The sequence below is a fragment of the Dipodomys spectabilis genome, unplaced genomic scaffold (genome assembly GCF_019054845.1).
Source record: "Dipodomys spectabilis isolate Male_0828 unplaced genomic scaffold, ASM1905484v1 ptg000137l, whole genome shotgun sequence".
NCBI classification, from domain to species: Eukaryota; Metazoa; Chordata; class Mammalia; order Rodentia; family Heteromyidae; genus Dipodomys; species Dipodomys spectabilis.
The window spans coordinates 8479138-8498324 of NW_024870814.1; the positions used below are offsets into that span (position 1 = coordinate 8479138).

The 19187-nt window shown below is 40.0% G+C and overlaps 2 gene segments (V, D, J or C); one reads left to right on the forward strand and one right to left on the reverse strand.

The window, feature by feature from the left end:
* Nucleotides 1-19187, reverse strand: part of LOC122116729 — a 28019-nt gene that overhangs the window by 7261 nt on the left and 1571 nt on the right.
* On the forward strand, nt 15779-16630 carry LOC122116725. The segment is given in 2 exon segments: nt 15779-15820; nt 16346-16630. Coding segments are annotated over 2 exon segments (327 nt in total).

The following is a 19187-nucleotide window of genomic DNA, read 5'->3' on the forward strand; positions in this document are numbered from 1 at the left end:
TCTTTACTATATTAAGTCGGCCTATCCAGGAGCATGGGAGGTCTTTCCATTTCCTAGTGTCTTCTGCAATTTCTTTCTTTAACTTTTTATAGTTCTCATTAAATAGTTCTTTTACATCTTTGGTTAGGTTAATTCCTAAATATTTTATTTTTTGGGAGGTTATTGTGAATGGGGTTGCTCCCTTTATTTCCCTCTCTTCCTGTACATTATCAGTGTATAGGAAGGCAACTGATTTTTGTGGGTTTATTTTGTATCCTGCTATTTTGCCAAAGAGATTTATGATTTCTAAGAGTTTGGGGATGGAGTTTTTGGGGGGGTCTGTCTCCATTCTCTTGATGTGGGCGCTGAGGGCAATAAATTTGCCCCTCAGGACTGCTTTGCGAGGTGTTTTCATTTTCATTGAGTTGTAGGAAATGTTCTATTTTTTCTCTGATCTCTTCCATTACCCAGGCATTGCTAAGGAGTGTGCTGTTCAATTTCCATGTATTAGAGAAATTTCTGCGGTATGCTTTGTTATTGAGAACTAGCTTGATTCCACTGAGGTCAGATAGGATACAGGGGATTATGTGGATCCCTTTGTATTTGCTTAAGTTCCTTGCATGAACTATGATATGGTCTATTTAGGAGAAAGTTCCATGAGCTGCTGAGAAGAATGTGTGCTGTGTTGTTTTAGGGTGAAATACTCGGTAGATGTCAGTTAATTCCACTTGAAGTATGGCCTCATTTAATTCGGTAGCTTCTTTGCCAATCCTCTGGTTGGTAGACCTGTCCTTTGGTGAGAGTGGTGTGTTAAAGTCTCCTAGTATTATCGTATTGGGATCTATTTTATTCTGTAAGTCTGAGAGTATTTGTTTAACATATCTGGGTGCACCAATATTTGGGGCATATAAGTTGATGATGGTAATATCCTCCTCTTGGATTGTTCCCTGTATTAATATGTAGTGTCCATCCTTGTCTTTCTGTACTGATTTTAATGAAAAGTTTATTTTGTCAGATATCAACATAGCTACACCTGCTTTCTTACCTGGGACATTTGATTGGTAGATCCTTTTCCAACCCTTCACTCTGAATTTGTTTGTATGTTTGGCTGAGAGGTGGGTCTCCTGAAGGCAACAGATGGAGGGTCATGTTTTCTGATCCAGTCTGCAGTTCTTTTTCTTTTGATTGGCCAATTAAGCCCATTAATATTAAGAGATAGTATAGAGAGATGCATTGTTGTCCCTGTCATTCCCTGTTTTCCTGAGTTTTTCTTCTTTTCTTTCCTCCTGTGCTTGCTCAGTTAGACTTTGATTAATGCCTGTCTGGGTGCAGGTCCCAGTTCCTGGTTGCTTTCTTCAGGTTGTGTCCCCCTGTTAGTATTCTTTGTATTGCTGGCTTAGTGTTTATGTATTCATTTAATTTTTCTTTGCTATTAAAAATTTTCAGTTCTCCATCAAATGTAAATGCTAACTTTGCTGGGTATATCAGTCTGGGTTGGCAGTTATTGGCTTGGTTCTCCGCGCACACGGTATCCGGTGACTCTAAGAGGCCCTGAGCATAGAATCAACACAGTTTTTATAGAATTGAACAAATAACTTTAAGGAACTTTTACATAAGAAATTACATGATTGGTTAACATTTACATTTAAAGCAAGCCAAGACTGGCAAGTTATGATTGGTTGACCTTTACAGAAAAATGTCCTTGGTCCATAGCTTGACCGAAAAATGGTTATGAGTCACACCCAGACCAACAGAATGCATGGCATGTCTCGCCCTGGGCTCTGAAGAACTTGTTGGTTAGAAACTCTTAGTCCTAGGTGGCTGAGGGGCAACACCACTTGGGGGCTAACACCTGCCTTAAGCAAACACCGTCTATGGCTCCAAGAATTGTGCATGGCTTTCTATCAAAAATTCCTAGCATTGAAGCTAAAGTGGATCACGAGTCAAGTCGCAGAACTGAGATGGAGTGTTAAACAAAAATGGAGTTGCTTAGGTTTGTTTAAACATTATATTTCTTCCCTAGGGCCTTACTGCCCCGGCCTCTGGGAAGGATGTTGCAGCTGTGGGGATAATTCTGAGGACTTTGCGCCCTTGGTCAAGGCTGTAAACCCTTTGAAGTCTTTTACTAAGCAACTCTAGGCTCCCAGGCTGACATTCCACTACTGAGTAACTAAAACCAGTCACAGTTAAAATCATACAAAAACCATAAAATCATCTAGCATAAAGCAATTCCTACAGAAGCAAAAATAAACAGTTAGTAATCATAACTTCTAATTTCTATTACATTAAGCATTAATGTTACTCCATACCTTTTAATAAATTCCTTTATGGGGTGCTTGCCTACTTTGAGGGCAGTCCAGTTTTCTGCCTCTTTCACTCCACTCCTCAAGGTTTTAGCAGAGTTTTTAGCAAGCAAAGGTACAGAAGCGAAAATGGCTGTTAGGTGCTGTCTATATATTTTTACGTTCTTCAGAATGAGATGGTACCAGATGGGAATCCCTTTTAAGTCTCTATTAGTATGGTTGTTATTTAAAAAGTCATCATCAGTTAACAAACTAGTGATAATTGGCTTAAACACTGTGCATTTGTGTGTGGGAGTGTGCGGGCATGCATGTGGTGGTGGTGGTGGTGGTGGTGGTGGTAGTGGTGGTGGTGGTGGTGGTGGTGCTGTGTGTGTGTGTAGGGTTTTAGAGGTAATTTGGATCAAACAGGTAGGCAAAATGAGGTTGGAAAACATTAATTGGTGACATTGGGGGTAATTACACTGTTATGTGTTTATATATAATTAAAGATTCTGTAAAGTATTAAAATGAAAGGAATGAAATATCTCATTTTGACCAAATAACTTATTCTGAAGTCAGTTGCCGTTATAAAGCTTAGTCGGCAGATGGCAGAGTAGGATAAGCCACGTGCCTACTTGAATCATAGCTCAGCTTGCTACCTACCAAGAACAGTGCGTATATCTCTACCAACCCTGTCTCTATTTCCTTATCTTCATTTATTCTACCTGTCTATCATTCTATCTCTGTAACTTTCTATCTCACAGTCATCCACACACATTCTGACCTCACACGCACATATATTTACATATGTATATTTTTACCTATCCACATTTAAATTTTTTAATTTATCCATTTATTATAAGATATTCTTTTCTGACTATAATAACAAGTAATGTTTCATGGCAATCAAAAGTTTTCTTTTCCCAATACCATTGTGCTTGAATATGCTATCCTACGTAGCTTTAAGGAATAGCTGTGGAATTTGATGTGTAGAAAAAACTAAAGATCTGTCATTCAGCCAGCTTAGGGTAGAATCCTTTCTTTTTGTAATCTTGGCTAACATTACTATTTCTGAAACCATTTCAACCCTTTAACAAAGTCTGTAATATGTATATCCTAGGAAAGTCATGAAGTCTAAACTCAGCCAGTGAAAAAGGGAAAGTTTCCTTCCTCAAAAGGATCACACTACTGTAAAATTTGTGTCTATATTGTTTAGCAGTGTCTACCTGTTGTGAATGATGGAATTTACTACAGCTTCCAAGTTACACAATCTTACTCCTGTGGTAAAGGCCAGGACAAAACCTCCCTGTGAATGGTAGCCAAGCTGTCCCCATGTCCTTCTTCTTCTTCTTTTTTTAAGTTGTAGCAAGTTTTTTTTAAATTTAATTGTGAAAATACCGTGCAGAGGGGTTACAATTATGTGGGCAAGGTAATGAGTGCATTTTGTATCAAGAATTGCTGCCTCCTCCTTTGTTTTCCCTTCCCTTCCCTTCCCATCCCCCTCACTTGTCCAGTCCACCCCCCCCTCTCCCCGCCCAGGCCTAAGTTGTAAACTTCGTTTTTCAACATAATGTCTTGAACATAGCATTGTTGCTATTGGTGTACCTGTATCCCTATTTAAACGATTTGTTTTTTCCCTTCCCCTCCACAAATTATACCAACATCAAATACAGTGAAAACAGGGGTTATACCTTGGGGAAGGGACATACAAAGCAACAAGGAAATCATCTTATACATATGTCAGAAACAATTGCAAGAAAGAAAAAAACATTGGACTCCTTATCTTGGGATTCATTTCGCCTAACGTCAACTTATCTGACCTTTTCTGCTTGTTTCAGACGTGTGCTTCTTATCTGGGGCCCAGCAGAGAGTTGTTTAGTTCAGTAATCTCGACCAGCTGTGGATAGAATTCCAGCACGTGCTTAAATAAAAATGCAGTATTTACATTTAGCATATATTCATCCTACTATATATTTAGATATTCTTTTTTATATTCAGATAGTCTTGGCAACACTTATAATGCCTACTATAGAGAAATGTTACAATAATAGGAGTTTTACTCCATTGTGTACAGTACAGATTTTTTTTTGGTCGGTTGTGGGGCTTGAACTCTGGGCCTGGGTGCTGTCCCTCAGCTGTTCAGCTCAAGGCTAGTGGTCTATCACTTGAGCCACAGCACCACTTCCATTTTCTGAGTGGTTTATTGGAGATAAAATTCTCTCATTCTTTCTTGCCCAGGCTGGCTTTCAATTGTGATCCTCAGATCTCAGCCTTCTGAGTAGCTATGATTACAGCCATGAGCCATTACCCAGCTACAGTACAGATCTTTAAATAATTTTTCAACATTCCTTAACAGTGGGCATCAATTAGTTGTACAGGAGGTTTTATTTGGGTGGATCCATCATTGCAAGCAGTGTACCTTGATAGATTCTCTCCCTGCATCACTGTCCCTCCTTGCTCCCTTCCCAAATCAATCTCCATGTCATTGCTCCATTGTCAAACATGTGCATAAATTATCTCCATCATATTTACTCTCATTCAGCCTCTCCATTCACCCTCCCCTCTCCCACTTGTAATTACTATTTCTATTACTGTCATTTACATTCTTAGTGTATGGTAATATTCAAATGGGCTTTAACCTGATATTTTTGCATATATACTACCCTGATGGGATTGCACCTCCCGCTTGTTGTCCCGTTCCCTAACCCTACTACCCTATTATTGCAGACTTCAGTGAGCCCCATTTTGCTCTCTTTATCCACAGATGATGTAGATTTAGATATTGTTCATCCTTTAATCTTTTCTTTTCCATATCTAATCCTCTTCAACAGTTCTACTATGACATGTTTATTACTTATGTTCATATATGATAAACATGTTATATGTCTCCATATTTCTTTGTACATTTACATGCACATTTCTCTTTTAGGCTTAGCAATCACGCAGGAGAGAAAGCATGTGAACCTGGCTTGCTTTGCTTTACGTGAAGGTGCCAGATTTACCTATTTCTTTGCAAATGACACAATTTCATGTTAAGCCAAGCCAGGCTGTATGGAAAATGAATTATAAGACTTTCCAAAGGCTTCATGTCAGGCACAGATTTCATCCTGGAAATCAGCTATGTGTACCCCTCTGTGGATGCTGAGTTTACTATTGCTTCCAGGTACACAATATCTTACCGCTATGGTACAGCCCAGGGCAAAACCTGTGTGTGAATGGTGGCCATGCTGTCCCCATCTGTTTCTTGTCTGGGAACAGGCAGAGCAGATTCTCTGAGCCTGTGTATGAGGACAAGGTTGAGGAACTCACAATATCAAGCTGCAGCTGAGTTCTCTGTCCCACAAGGGCTTTGGCTCTATTCAATCACTTAGAACAAGCCACCATCAAGAACACCAGCAGCAGCAACAATAATCTCTTATAAACTGCTGGTGAGAATGAACTTTTGCTTGTCCTGTGTTTGAATCATGATTCTCCTGACCTCCAGCTCCAAAGGCTAGGATTAGAGGCCCAAGTCAACCCATTGGCCACATATACATCTTAAACCCCCAAGATATTCTCTATGTTGTCTGGGCATCCAGTGTTAGTTTACAGGCAACTATTCATGTACACATTCCAACTGCATGTCTCCATATTTGTTGGGAGCTGACAGTAAAGCTCTAAGGTCATCTGGACCCCTGTGCTCACTTTGAGGCATGTACAAGGAGCTGGCGTACTTAAAAAACACCAAGTGCCCGGGATTGCTTTGCTATGTCTGCAGAGTTTGTTTTACTTTCTACCAGTTGACCTTGTCTTGTTTTACTGCACTTTGTTTTTACTGAAAATTTCCTTGTTTTTCTGGACTATTGTAACCTTATGTTACCTCTTGACTTCTAATAGTATATATTAGGGAAAGTTAAAAATAAACGGTGCTGTAGTCTTGAGCTGCAGATCTCCCGACCCCATCCTTTGTCTTATGTCTTTATTTTTCCATCCTTGCCCCTAATTCAGGATTCCCTTTCGATGCCGGCAGGCTCTGGCACATATTTTCCTTTCTAATTGAGGAAACACAATTTTTCCATCAGCACCACTCATATAACAGTGGAAGCTGTGATTTTTATTTTATTTTGTTTACCAAATAGTATTTTCTTCTGCCCCATTTTCTTTTCTCTTCAACATTATGTGTCCTCTCCCTTGAACAAGGCACTGATCTATTTTTATGTGCTTGGGTTCTAAGTCTTGAGAACATTCCCTTTTTTAGTGACCTTCTCATCTTGAGTTTTGCCTTCTGTAGTACTCCTGGCCATCAGGGCCGCAAGATCTGTCATGCATGTCATTCTCTAACATGTCATCCACATTGTATGATGAGGGCACAGACACCTTTTGCAAGCTTGCTTATGCCCTCATGATGGATTTGTAACCTGTGATTGAATCCAAGGTGACAGTCAGTGACAATTCAGAGGACTTGGTGGTAGGCAACCCTTCCCATGGAATGTGTAGTGATGGAAAGTACCATCCAGAAGGGATGTCTTCACTTCTCTTGTCTTTTCTTCCTCCTTGGTACTGAGTTTTGATCTGAGAGCCTGCTGCTTGCTAGATACTCTATCACTTGGTCCAAGCTTCCCTCAAGTCCTTTTTAGGAAACGTCTTTCATTATTGCTCAGAGTTGTCCAAGATCCTCATACCGACAGCTTGCTGCATAGCTGGAAGTTCAGATATGTGCCATCCAGCCAGTTTGTTTGCTCAGATGGAGTCTTGCTAACCTCTTCCCTGGGCTGGACTTTAAATGCATTCCTGTTAATCTCAGCCTCCAGTGTAGCTGGTATTACGGGTGTGAACCTACTTTGAGAGGCCCTCTGTGAGTTTTCTAGCGATGCAGGCCAGCCCTCCAAGGGATAGGAAGAACAGAGTGTGTAGTGTCACATTATCCCCACTGGATTCTGAAATAATGAGAACTGTAAGTTTAAGGGCAAACATTATAAGCCATTTTCATAACTTTCCTTCTGTTACTTTCCTCAAGTAAAGTCATTTGTGTGTGTTTGTGGTTTAGTTTCTATTTAAATTTGAAAAAGAACCGAATTGGCAAGGTGCAAAGTCCCATCTAGAAGTCATCTATACCACCTTCCTATTTCTGTGAGAAAGTCTACATAAGAAAACAGGTCTTCAACCTTTCTGGAACCTTCCTTTGAATTAGTCTTGTCTATTGACTTAGAAGTACCATACAGCATGTGTACATTTTTGTCACAAATGCTATGGAAAGTGTGTTGCAGCTGACCATGAATGGGGCTTTGTTGAGTATAGCTGAGGCCCCCATGGGACAGAGACCTCAGCTGCAGTTTGTGTCTCTGAGTTGCCCAACCCTGTTCTTGCACACAGACTCACAGCATCTGCTCTGCTGGTCCCCAGGCAAGGAGCACTTGGGCATAGCTGGGCTGCCCCAGGCAGGGAGGTTTTTGCTCTGGGCTGTAGCACAGTGTTCGGGTCTTTTGTACCTTGCTGGCAGTAATAAATCCCTGCATCCTCTGGCTTCACCATGCTGATTTTCAGTGTGAAATCTGTGCCTGACCCACTGCCACTGAACCTGTCTGGGACCCCAGTAAATCGTTTAGAAACCATATAGATCAGAAGTTGTGGAGACTGGCCTGGCTTCTGCAGGTACCAATGCAAGTATGTGTTTCCATTGCTATGCAGGAGGCTCTCACTGGACTTGCAGGAGATGGAGGCTGGCTCTTCAGGCTTGATGGACAGAGTGAGTGGAGTCTGCGTCATCACAACATCTCCACTAGATCCTAGAAAGAAGAAAGTCAAGTGGGGAGTCACATAAAACTTTTTAGCTGGTTTCATAAATTTCCTCCATTGTTCTAAATTATTATTTGAATTTTGATTTGAATTGTAAATATTCAATTTCAAAGCAGGAAGTTAAGATTTGCACACAGAGGACTGTCTTTACTATCTCATTTTATAGAAAACTTTTCAGCAGCATCTATGTCCAGATGCTCTGCAATCTTCTTGTCCCACATAGCCCTATGCAGAACCTGCAATCCAGAACTATGAGATCCATACACTTCACATATGGACAGAGCACACAATAGCATCAGTTTTGTAACCAGACTCCACCCTCAACCCCATCTCCTCCCTCATTTCCTTCATCTCTCTGTGCCCTTACCAGGGATCCAGAGCATCAGTAGCCCCAGGAGTTGAGCAGGGCACTTCATCTTGAGAAATTAAAATGTGGAGTGCTGAACTTAGCCTGAGAGCTGAGCTTTTATCTTAGACTTAACAAGGAGGCTCCTTCCTAGTGCGCACTATGCAAATTGAATATTGGGTGCAGCAATGTGGTAAGACATAAAGGTCACGGAAGGAGGCATTTTATTTTGAGTCAAACAATTTCTATAATGAAAAGAAGCTAGCAAAGATAAATCCCCAGCCAACAAGGATAAATTCAGTGGGCAATAAGAGGCCATGTGGAACATCTGGATGTGTTTGTTGGGGCAGGAGGAGAGAAGGTGCATATGGACCTACCTCTCTAAGACAGCAAGGAGACTCAGTACAGTGCAGGTGTAGGGACTGGTTTCTGGAGGGGAGCAGTGCCTGTGTGGTTCCTTCCCAGCTAAGCAGATAAACAACTTTGCCCTCCTATGTATTGCCCTTCAGTTTCCTACCATTGACAGCACAGGCTTGAGCTATGCTGATAGTTGCCAAGTAGACAAACATGTTAGAAAGAAAGGTTGGAAAGAGCTTTTCCTTGGACCTAGTAAATAAAACTCTGTGATGCTCCTGTGAAGAGAACTTGGCAGTGAGGAAAATAGATATTTTTGTTTCAGCTAAATAGCCAATTTCCCAGTTCAATACAAGAGCAAAGTTTGGAAATTATCCTGTAATAGTAAACACAATTTGTGGGAAATAGATTTACAAATTGGCAAACATTGTCATACTTATTTCTAGATATATCAAATTCATAAAAATATCCCCCCCCCCAATATTTTGGTAGTACTTGGTTTGAGGGGATTTAAACTTGCTATGCTGAATTTTACCACTTCATCCAGGCCTTACTTCCTGCTTTTTGCTGCTAGTTTGGAGATGGAGTCTCATATAATTTTCAGCCCAGGTAGGTTTATCACAGTTCTCTGGATCTCAGCTGTATGTGTACTTAGGAGCCACTGTACCTAACAAAAATATTTCTTATTTATTTTAACTTATTGTGCCAGTAGTGGAGCTTGAACTCAGGGTCTCTGTCCTGCCTCTTAGCTTTTACATTCATGGTTGGCACTGAACCCATGGAGCTATACCTCCATTTCTGGCTTTTCCTGGTTAATTGGAGATGAGAGTCTCATAGTCTTTCCTGGCTGGGCTGGCTGACAACCGTATTCCTCAAATCTCAGCCTCCTAAGCAGCAAGGATTATAGGTATGAGCCACTGGTGCCTGGTTAGAAATATTTGTTAAGAGAAGAACATGTTGATTTCATCAGATGCAATGAATACTTATGGCATTTTTTTTTCTCCTCTGAATGAACTTAGAAATATCCTTCCATATGCCAGTCCTTTCCATTGTCATGGATATTTGGCAGTTACCATCATGAGTCCAGATTTGAGAAAGAGACTCATTTTGTTAAAAAAATGTGGAATACAGTCCTTTATTGTCTCAGGGCAATTTGAATCAAGGACTGGGCTTCCAAGATGATTCCTGTGGTGACAGTGTTGGGTCAGAGCTGGGAGGACATTAATTCTGACCATCCTGCCTTTAGAGCTGTGAGAGAGCAATTTGTGCTGTGATTTGTAGGAGAAGGAACAATTATGGAGTCTGTTGTTTCCTTTTAGTGAAGAAGTAATTCTGTGGATAGCTTTATACAGAAGATACAGAAAAGTCTCTAAACATTGTGAAAAGCAGTTGGAACATAGCCACAAAGACAAAATGGACAGACCATGACCTTCTTCACAGTCAACCTGTGGGGACTCATATGTGTCATGTTAGCTACATAGGTGGTGTAAATAAGAGGATTGCAGGTCATGTCAATCCAGGTAAAATGTATGATCTTATTAAAAATAATATTTGGAAATCTTACATCTTCAGGATACTGTTTACAGGGTCAATGTCATGGATATGTTGAAGATCAAAATCTCAGGTATTTGAAAATCATATTTACTCTTTTCTGGTATGAGGTCTAGACTACGTGAGGTGAGTTGTACATTTTCCTTGCATTCAATATAGGGTTGTGCTTGGTGAATAAGGAAATGTCAGTGGACGCTGTAGAATGGTTCATGATTATTATATCAGCACTCAGGGAGATCTGAAATTCATGGGAGGCCTAAGCTATGTGGTGAGTTCTGTTAAAAATAATCAAGCAAACAAAGCCAACATAAGAAAAGAAAACAAGAATGTCATTTGCACGTTTTTTGTGGGTCTACAGTGTTTGAACTATAGTTTGATTTGAAGCCATTTGTTTTGTTGTGATTCTGGTACTGTGTGTAGTTTCTGGATGACAGCTATGCCATCAGCTTGCAGTGAAAACCCTAGAGTACTCGACATGTATAACATGGCTTCTGAGAAGTCTGTGACTATAGGTGGAAGCAGGTGGTGGGATGGTGGATCCAAATGAAGGGAAGAGCACTAGGAACCAAGTTTGATGAACTAGGCAAATTTTCTGAGTGGACTTGTTTTATTATATGTAAATGATGGGACAGGTCCTTCACAGATTTGATACTCTGAGTTGCTGAAATCAGTTATTGTGCTAAATAACTTATGAAGGGCAAAATATGCAAGGTATTTTGAAAGAGGACAGATGAGGAACAATAATTCACTGAACCCCAAGAAAAGGACTCAAATGGTTTTTCTTTCTTGTTATTGTTTCTAACATATTTATAAGATGATTTTTTGTTGTTTTGTATGTCCCTCCTCCACAGTATAACCCCTGTTTTCACTGTATTTGATGTTGGTATAATTTGTGGAGGGAAGGGAAAAAACAAATTGTTTAAATAGGGATACAGGTGGACCCATTGCAACAATGAGATGTATAAGACTTTATGTTGAAAAAGGGCATTTACGCTAATGATCTCAAACAAGACCATACTAAAGCTTCCAGTACCACCATATTTATTGCAGCATTATTTGCCATAGCTAAGATATGGAAGCAACCCAGATGCCCCTCAGTAGATGAATGGATCAAGCAAATGTGGTATATATACTTAATGGAATTCTATGCCTCCATCAGAAAGAATGACATTGCCCCATTTGTTAGGAAATGGAAAGACTTAGAAACAATTATATTAAGTGAAGTAAGGAGACTCAAAGGAACATAGGTCCCATGGTTTCCCTTATTTGCAATAACTAGTATATGTCTGAGACAAGCAAAAATGTTCAGATAAGTTGATGTTAGGTGAAATGAACCCCAATATAAATATTCAAATGTTTTTTCTTTCATGCTATTGTTTCTAACATATTTATAAGATGATTTCTTTGTTGCTTTGTATGTCCCTCCTCCACAGCATAACCCTGTTTCATTGTATTTGATGTCGGTATAATTTGTGGAGGGGAATGAAAAAAACAAATCGTTTAAATAAGAAAGGTACCCATTATCTTGCCCATGTAATTGTCACCCCTCTGTATGGTATTTTCACAATTAAAAAAAAAAAAGAAAAAGAACTTTAGAACTTTTCCAGGGAGGTGGGGAGGTGAAGGGGGACAGGGAGATGGAAGGGCAGGGATGGTAAAGGGAAACAAAGGAGGAGGCAACAATGCTTGATAAGAAATGTACTCATTACCTTGCTCATGTAGTTCTAACCCCTCTGTACAATATTTTCACAATAAAAAACTTATTAATAATAATTAAAAAAGAAATGATGTTAAAATTCTACTTTACAGTTATTTTATTCACCAGCAGACTTAGTTCAGTGTGTATTTTCAAATAATGATTAGATGTAATTATAAAGGATCTATATTAAATCCAGAGATTGAATTTTGATTCAAGTGCTTGATATAAAATATATCATAAAATAAACATACTTTAAAATTAAAAAATTCTCCCTAGGGTTTGATATTCATAATGCTGACCAGCAGGGAGCAGCAAGGCACAACATTCCCCTCCACTGCTCCCTCTTCCCCATCTTGTGCTGGGGTACAACTCAAGACCTCTTGCTGCTGCTCTTCTCTTACTTGGCTTTTCAGTTGAGGGCTGGCACTGTGCCACTTGAGCCATGCCTCCACTTCCACCTTTTTCCTGTTTTCTTCGAGATCAGTGATTTTCAGATTAGTTTTCCAGGACTGGCTCAAAACTGTGCATTCTCAAATCTCAGCTTCCCAGGTTAAGCCACTGGTGTCTCCCCTATTTGCTTTTTAAATTTTTTGTAAAGTTTTTATTTTGTGAACCAGTAACTTTCCAAACTTTTAAAAAATTAGAGAAGTTTATTAGTTTCTCTAATCAAACCAAGGTAGATAAGAGCTTACCTATTTAATACACTGTGTTTATTCCTGTACAAATAACTTTCCAAATCTTTGACTTGTTCAATGAGATTGTGAACCTCTTCCTGAAAATATGTGAACCATTTAATATCACCTTCCATGAAACAAAAATTTTCTTTACTCAACACATTCATATTTCATTTCAAAACCTTCTGCAAAAGTGTTTTTTACAAACAGTGTCTTGTCTCTGGGACATAAGTCAGAGTTCACTTCCTGTGGAGTTAGTTGCCCCTTCTCAGGGTTCCTGCTAGTTGTTCCTTTTCTTTTTCACTTCTCAATAGTGTATAGCTTCCAAGGCCCAGCCTGCTTTCATTTATATACAATATTGTCTAATGATTGCTCTGTGTCCCAGTTTTGTACTCCAGTCAGACTGGTTCCTTGAATTTCAGAATTGCACATTCACTGACACTTAAGGTACATTTTCAGTTGGAGGTCTCAAAAATCTAATTAAAGTCCAGATTCAGCTGTCTTCCAAATTTTCTTTCTGTTGGCTTCCCTTTCCCAGTAAACATCATTCTAAATTCTGTGTTTTCCAAGTTCAAACACATGCAGTGGTCATCTTTGATTTTTTTCTTCTGGCACTTCATCTCTAATATGCCAGTAAATAATTGTATTTGTTCTACTTTCAAAGCATGATGAGCTCTATCTTTCAGCACAGTCTCCACGGGTTAAAAGCCTGAGTAGGCAGATGTATTTTAATGTGGCTATGCTTTTCAAGGGAAGTAAATATGGGACGTGTGTGTGTGCGTGTGTGTGTGTGTGTGTGTGTGTGTGTGTGTGTGTGTATATTCAAATGGGACACACCCCCCCACACAAACACGAAACTTTTTCACAGTCCCCAAATTATTTGATAATTATATGGTGTCCCTGTGATGAAATCTTCACTCCTTGTCTTCCTACCTTGCATTTTAGAGGTAGTCATGGTACTTCATGATTTCCAGAATTAAGGAACTTGTTTTCCTACTGAAGTTTCCACATGTCATGAGGGTGGGGTTGAGTTAATGACTACTCTGTGTTACTCTTGAACTAGTTGATTTTCTTTTGCATGTGGAAGTCAAAGGACCAAGCGGAGCATAAACTCAATATGCTGGAGAGTCATCATGAAGAATTATCCATATATTAATTGGTGGATTTTCATTCACTCCTATGAGTTAAATCTCTGAAAAGATTCCTGTCTCCTTACCATGGTAGTTATGTTAGTAGATTCAGGAATATCTTTCTTTTCCTTTTTAATTTTAATTACAGTTATATGAACAAGATAATGAGTACATTTCTGTTTTTATTGTGAAAATACTGTACAGAGGGGTTACAGTTACATGGGCAAGATAATGAGTACATTTCTTATCAAGCATTGTAGCCTCCTCCTTTGTTTCCCCTTCCCATCCCTTCCTATTCTCCCCCCCTCGCCTCCCCCAATCCGACCCCCGCCCCTTAACGACTTGTACATCTCATTGTTGCAATGGGTCCACCTGTATCTCTATTTGATTTTGTTTTTCCCCTTCCTCTCCACAAATTATAGCGATAGCGATATGAAATACAGTGAAAGCAGGGGTTATACTGTGAGGGAGGGACATCTAAAGCAATAAAGAAATATTATAAATGTGTTAGAAACAATTGCATGAAAGAAAAAAAAACATTTGAATACATACCTTAGGGTTCATTTCCCTAACATCACCTTATCTGACCTTTTCTGCTTGACTCAGACATATACTAGATATTACAAATAAGGGAAACCATGGGACCTATGTTTCTTTAGGCCTGACTTACTTCACTTAATATAATTTTTTCCAAGTGTTTCATTTTTCGACATAACAACTTGTACATCTCATTGTTGCAATGGGTCCACCTGTAATGAGTACATTTTTTATCCAACATTTTCAGGAGTATTTTGATCACCAAATTGTATTTCCTTGCATGTGGAAAATGTGTGAGTCAGGGATCTTGTCACAAGTCACAGAAAGCAGCAGGCGTAAATACAAATTTGCTAGAAATATAATGGAAAAAAGAACAGAAATGGAACTAGGTAAATGGAGTGCATGAGTGGAGAGAGATGGGGAAAAATGATGAAATAGGAGACATTGATCAAAATGCACTGTTAAGCTGATATGTTAAATTGGAACTCCCTATACAACACCTTCAAGATGATAAAATAAATAAACAGAAACAGAGAGAGAAACAGAGAAGTATAGTTATACTTGTTAGTTCTCATGATTGATGGATTTGTGTTACAGTGACTAACACCATTTGTGAAGAGTTAAAAAGGTCTATTTTCTCATGGTTTTGGAAGTTCCAGTTGGCTGGTTGCATGCAAGAGGGTGTTGGGAGACTGCAAACAAATGGGGAAATGACGTTCAACCCTGAAGTGATTTTCCAAGTGTATTAAATTTATATTTTCATTATTCAGTGGGAATTTTAACATATCTCATTGTCACTGACAAGACAGGGATATCATGGGAAATGGAAAACACTCAGGCACTTTTCACTCCTTGCACTCAAGTTTTGTCTTGTGCATTCATGTTTGAGGTTCTGGTAAATCATATCATTTCCTCAAATGTCATAGCTTAACACCAATTCATTTTGCTCTTGCAGCATTCTGGACAAGAAATTGACCACAGGAATGGGGTCTAGGAATGGGGTCTGCCCCAAATTTTCTTCAGGATCCAGTCAGAGTACAATAATGTTGTATTTGTGACATCTACCAAACAAGAGCCCCTCAGGTGCTTCTAATTATCCTTCCTTCCTTCCTTCCTTCCTTCCTTCCTTCCTTCCTTTCTTTCTTTCTTTCTTTGTTTCTTTCTTTCTCTCTCTCTTTCTTTTTTCTTTCTTTCTCGCTTTCTCTTTTGCCCTTTCTCCCTTCTTTCTTTCTTCTCCTCTCTCCTTTTTTCCTTCTTTACTTTCGTCCCTACTCCCACCCTACTTCCTTCCTTTTATTTTTTTCCAGCATGATTTTTTTTTAAATTTATAATCTGAGGAATTTAGTAATTAGGATTGCATAGGTCCCTGGAGGATTGTTCCAACTGTGCAGGTTTTATACGTGAGACTTTGCCATAGCAGAGAGCTGCATTCGGCAGGCAGGAGCAAGAAGATGAGCTTGAGAAGCCATGTCCTCATCCCCCTGCTTCTCTGGGTGCCTGGTGAGAAACTTACCTGCTGTGATGTATTTAGTACCTTTTGTAGAACCGAAAAATGTCTTGAATGAGAGCAAGAAGTTTTTCTTTGTTCTTGTTTCTGTTCTTTTTTCTTGTTTGTTTATCTGTCTTTGGGAGGGTAAAGAGGGACACAGAAACGGAGGGACAAAATGTAAACAAATGCAGCAGTGATACTCATGAGATAATATGTGGGACTATTCAACTTGTGGGTGGGGATGAGAGGAAAAAACTGGGAAAGAGTGAGGGACGGGGTGACATTGTCCAGAGAGAAATGTACCTGTTATCTGATTTATGTAACTGTAACCCTCCCTGTAGTCACCTTCATAATTATAATACTAAATGAAAAAAATGTAATAAGAACTGGCAATCTCCAGTATGGAAACAATAGCATACTGACTTTTAATACAATTAGAAGGTGCATTTTAGTGGTGTTTCAATGTATATCTGATGAGCTTTGCCTGTGCGTGCATGTATGAATGACCATGGTCCATTTGTGATTGCAGGTGTCTGTGGGGGACATCATAATGACACAGTCTCCATACTCTCTGGCTGTGTCAGTAGGAGAAAGGGCCACTATGAACTGCAAGTCCAGTCAGAATGTGAACAACCACATAGTCTGGTACCAGCAGAATGTAGGGCAGGCTCCTGAACAGCTCATTTATGGTGCATCCATTTGGCCATCTGGTATCCCTGAGCGATTCATTGGCAGTGGGTCTGGGGCAGACTACACTCTCACTGTCAGCAACATGGAGACTGATGATGTGCCAGATTATTACTGTCAACAGTAGTATAACTACCCTCCCACAGGGCTTCAGTCTCAATCAAAAACCTCCCCAGCCATGGGTCAGTAGTCCTTGCTGTGTGAACAGCTTCCTTCCAACACAATCCTGAACTAGCATCCTTCCTGTCTACCTGAGAGGTTGCATTTCAACAATTCACGCTGGTAGGGTTTGCAAGGACCAGGAATCATTCAGGGAATTGGCCTTACTGGATTTCTGTTTGTGGGAGGTAATTGTAGAAAAATATGGTAAGATTGTTTGAGAGACACTGTTAGGAGTTTTTGTGTTACAGGTACCTGAATGTTTGTACTGATCATATGGCTGATTGAATAAAGTTTCTCTTTACAATTGACTGTAGTACCATTTCTTTTCTTCTCCCTCGCTCCCTAGGTTGCTCCCTCCTCACTCACCTTACTCCCTCTCTCCCTCCCTCCCTCCGTCTCTTTCTCCCTTCCTCCCTTCCTCCTTCCCTCCCTCCCTCTGTCCTTCCTTCCTTCCTTTCTTCATTCCTTCCTTCTTTTTTTCCTTTCTTTCATTTCTTTCTTTTTGTGTGTGTTGTTCCTAGAACTTCAATACAGGCCTGCGCAGTATTCTTGAGCTTTTTCATTTTTACCTCAAAGATGGTGTTTTCCCCTCAAGTCATACCCCCACTTTTGTTATTTTGGTGGTTAATTGAAGATAAGAGTCTCATGGAATTTCTTGCCCAGGCTGGCTGGGTTTGAACTGCAATGTTCAGATCTCTTCCTTTGGGGTAGCTAGGATTATAGGTCAAATTACTGGTGTTGGTGTCTTTAGTGTGTCTGGATAGATCAATTCCTCTTGTCCCCCTGACCCTCTTTAATTCTGGATGCTTCTATTTTGATCCTATTACTTACTTTTCTGGTCTCTTTCATTTTCCAATATTAAACCCAATTATTTTCTGAATTTTTTAATTTCTGTTCCACTATTAGGCCCCTAATCCCTTTCTTCAAAATCTCAAACACAGAAGTCCATATTCCTAGTTGGATCTCCTTTCCTGCACACTGTTTTCCAAGCTGAAATGGGTTTAGATACTGTTCACCTTTAAGTTACTCTTTTCTTCCTTCAATCCTCGCCAACAGTCCCACACTTACACATATGTTTAGTATATATGTTCATATATTACAAACATGTCATGTATGTCCCATATTCCTTTGTGTGTTTACATGCATAGTTAACTTTTAGGTTTAGCAAGCACACATGACAGTAAGCATGTGACTGTCCTTCTGAATATGGCTTGCTTTGCTTACCATGAAGGCCCCAGATCTACCCACTTATCTGCAAATGACTCAATTTCATGTGAGGTCAGGCCAGGCTCCATGGCAAATGATTTATAACTTCCCAAAGGACTCTTGAGTCCCACACTGGTCAGGAACAGATTTCACTCTGGAAATCAGCAGTGTCCACCCTGCTGAGGATGCTGGAATTTACTTTGCTTCCAAGGTCCACAATATGTTTCCTGTGTAGTACAGCCCATAGCAAAACCCTCCCTGAGTGGACTGGCCCAGCTGTCCCAATGTGTGGCTTGTCTGGGGACCAACAGGGCAGATGCTCTGAGCCTATGAGCAACAGCAAGGTTGGAGATCTCAGACATCAAGTTGTAGTTGAGGTCTCTGTCTCATGGGGCCATGGCTACTCAGTTATTCAGATACCCACCACCAAGAGCTCCAGCAAGAACTCTTGCCTAGGATTCTGCTGATCTCTATCTCCAAAGACTAGGATTAGAGGCCCAAGTAACCCCACTTGGCCACATACACATCTTAAATCCTATAAGATATTCTCCATGTTTGTCTGTGCAGCCAGTTTTAGTTTACCTATACCTACTAATTTATACATTCCAATGTGCATGTCTTAATACCTGCCTTTCTAGATGAGGAAATGTAATCTTTTGATCAGCACAGCTCTCCTTATTCTTTCTTTTATATAATAGTCGATACTGTGATTTTGTTTTACTTTGTTTTGCAAATAGTACTTCCTTCCTTCTCTTTATTCTTTTAGGTGCTTTCCCTGTGACAAGGTACTGATGCCATTTTCTGTGCCTGGTCCTAAGACTTGGATTCATTTCTGGCACTATGTTGTGTTTCCTGCTGACCTTCTCAGAGTGGGAGCTGTCTTCTGTGGTACTCCTCAACATCAGGGGTCTAAGGTTTGTCTTCTATACCCTTCTCTCCCACTCCATACACAGTACATAACGAGGGTCCTGTGGCCAGCTTGCTTAAGCACTCATGATCAATTGGTGACATGTGAATAGACTTGCTGACTCTGCCTAGCGTCTTTAGCAATCATTGAGTCAGTGAAGATTGAGAAGCATTCATATTGGCAACCATATCCCATGCAATGTGCAGTGATGTCCAGTGCCACCCAGAAGAGATGACTTCACTTCTGTTGTTTATTCCCTGCTTTGACAGGTTTGAACAAAGGCCTCCCTCCTTGCAGACACTATACCACTTGAGCCATGCCACCCCTACTCCCTTTTTGTTTTAGTTATATTTTAGGTAAAGTCTTTGATTTTTGCTCAGAAATGGCAAAGATCGTCTTACCTACAGCC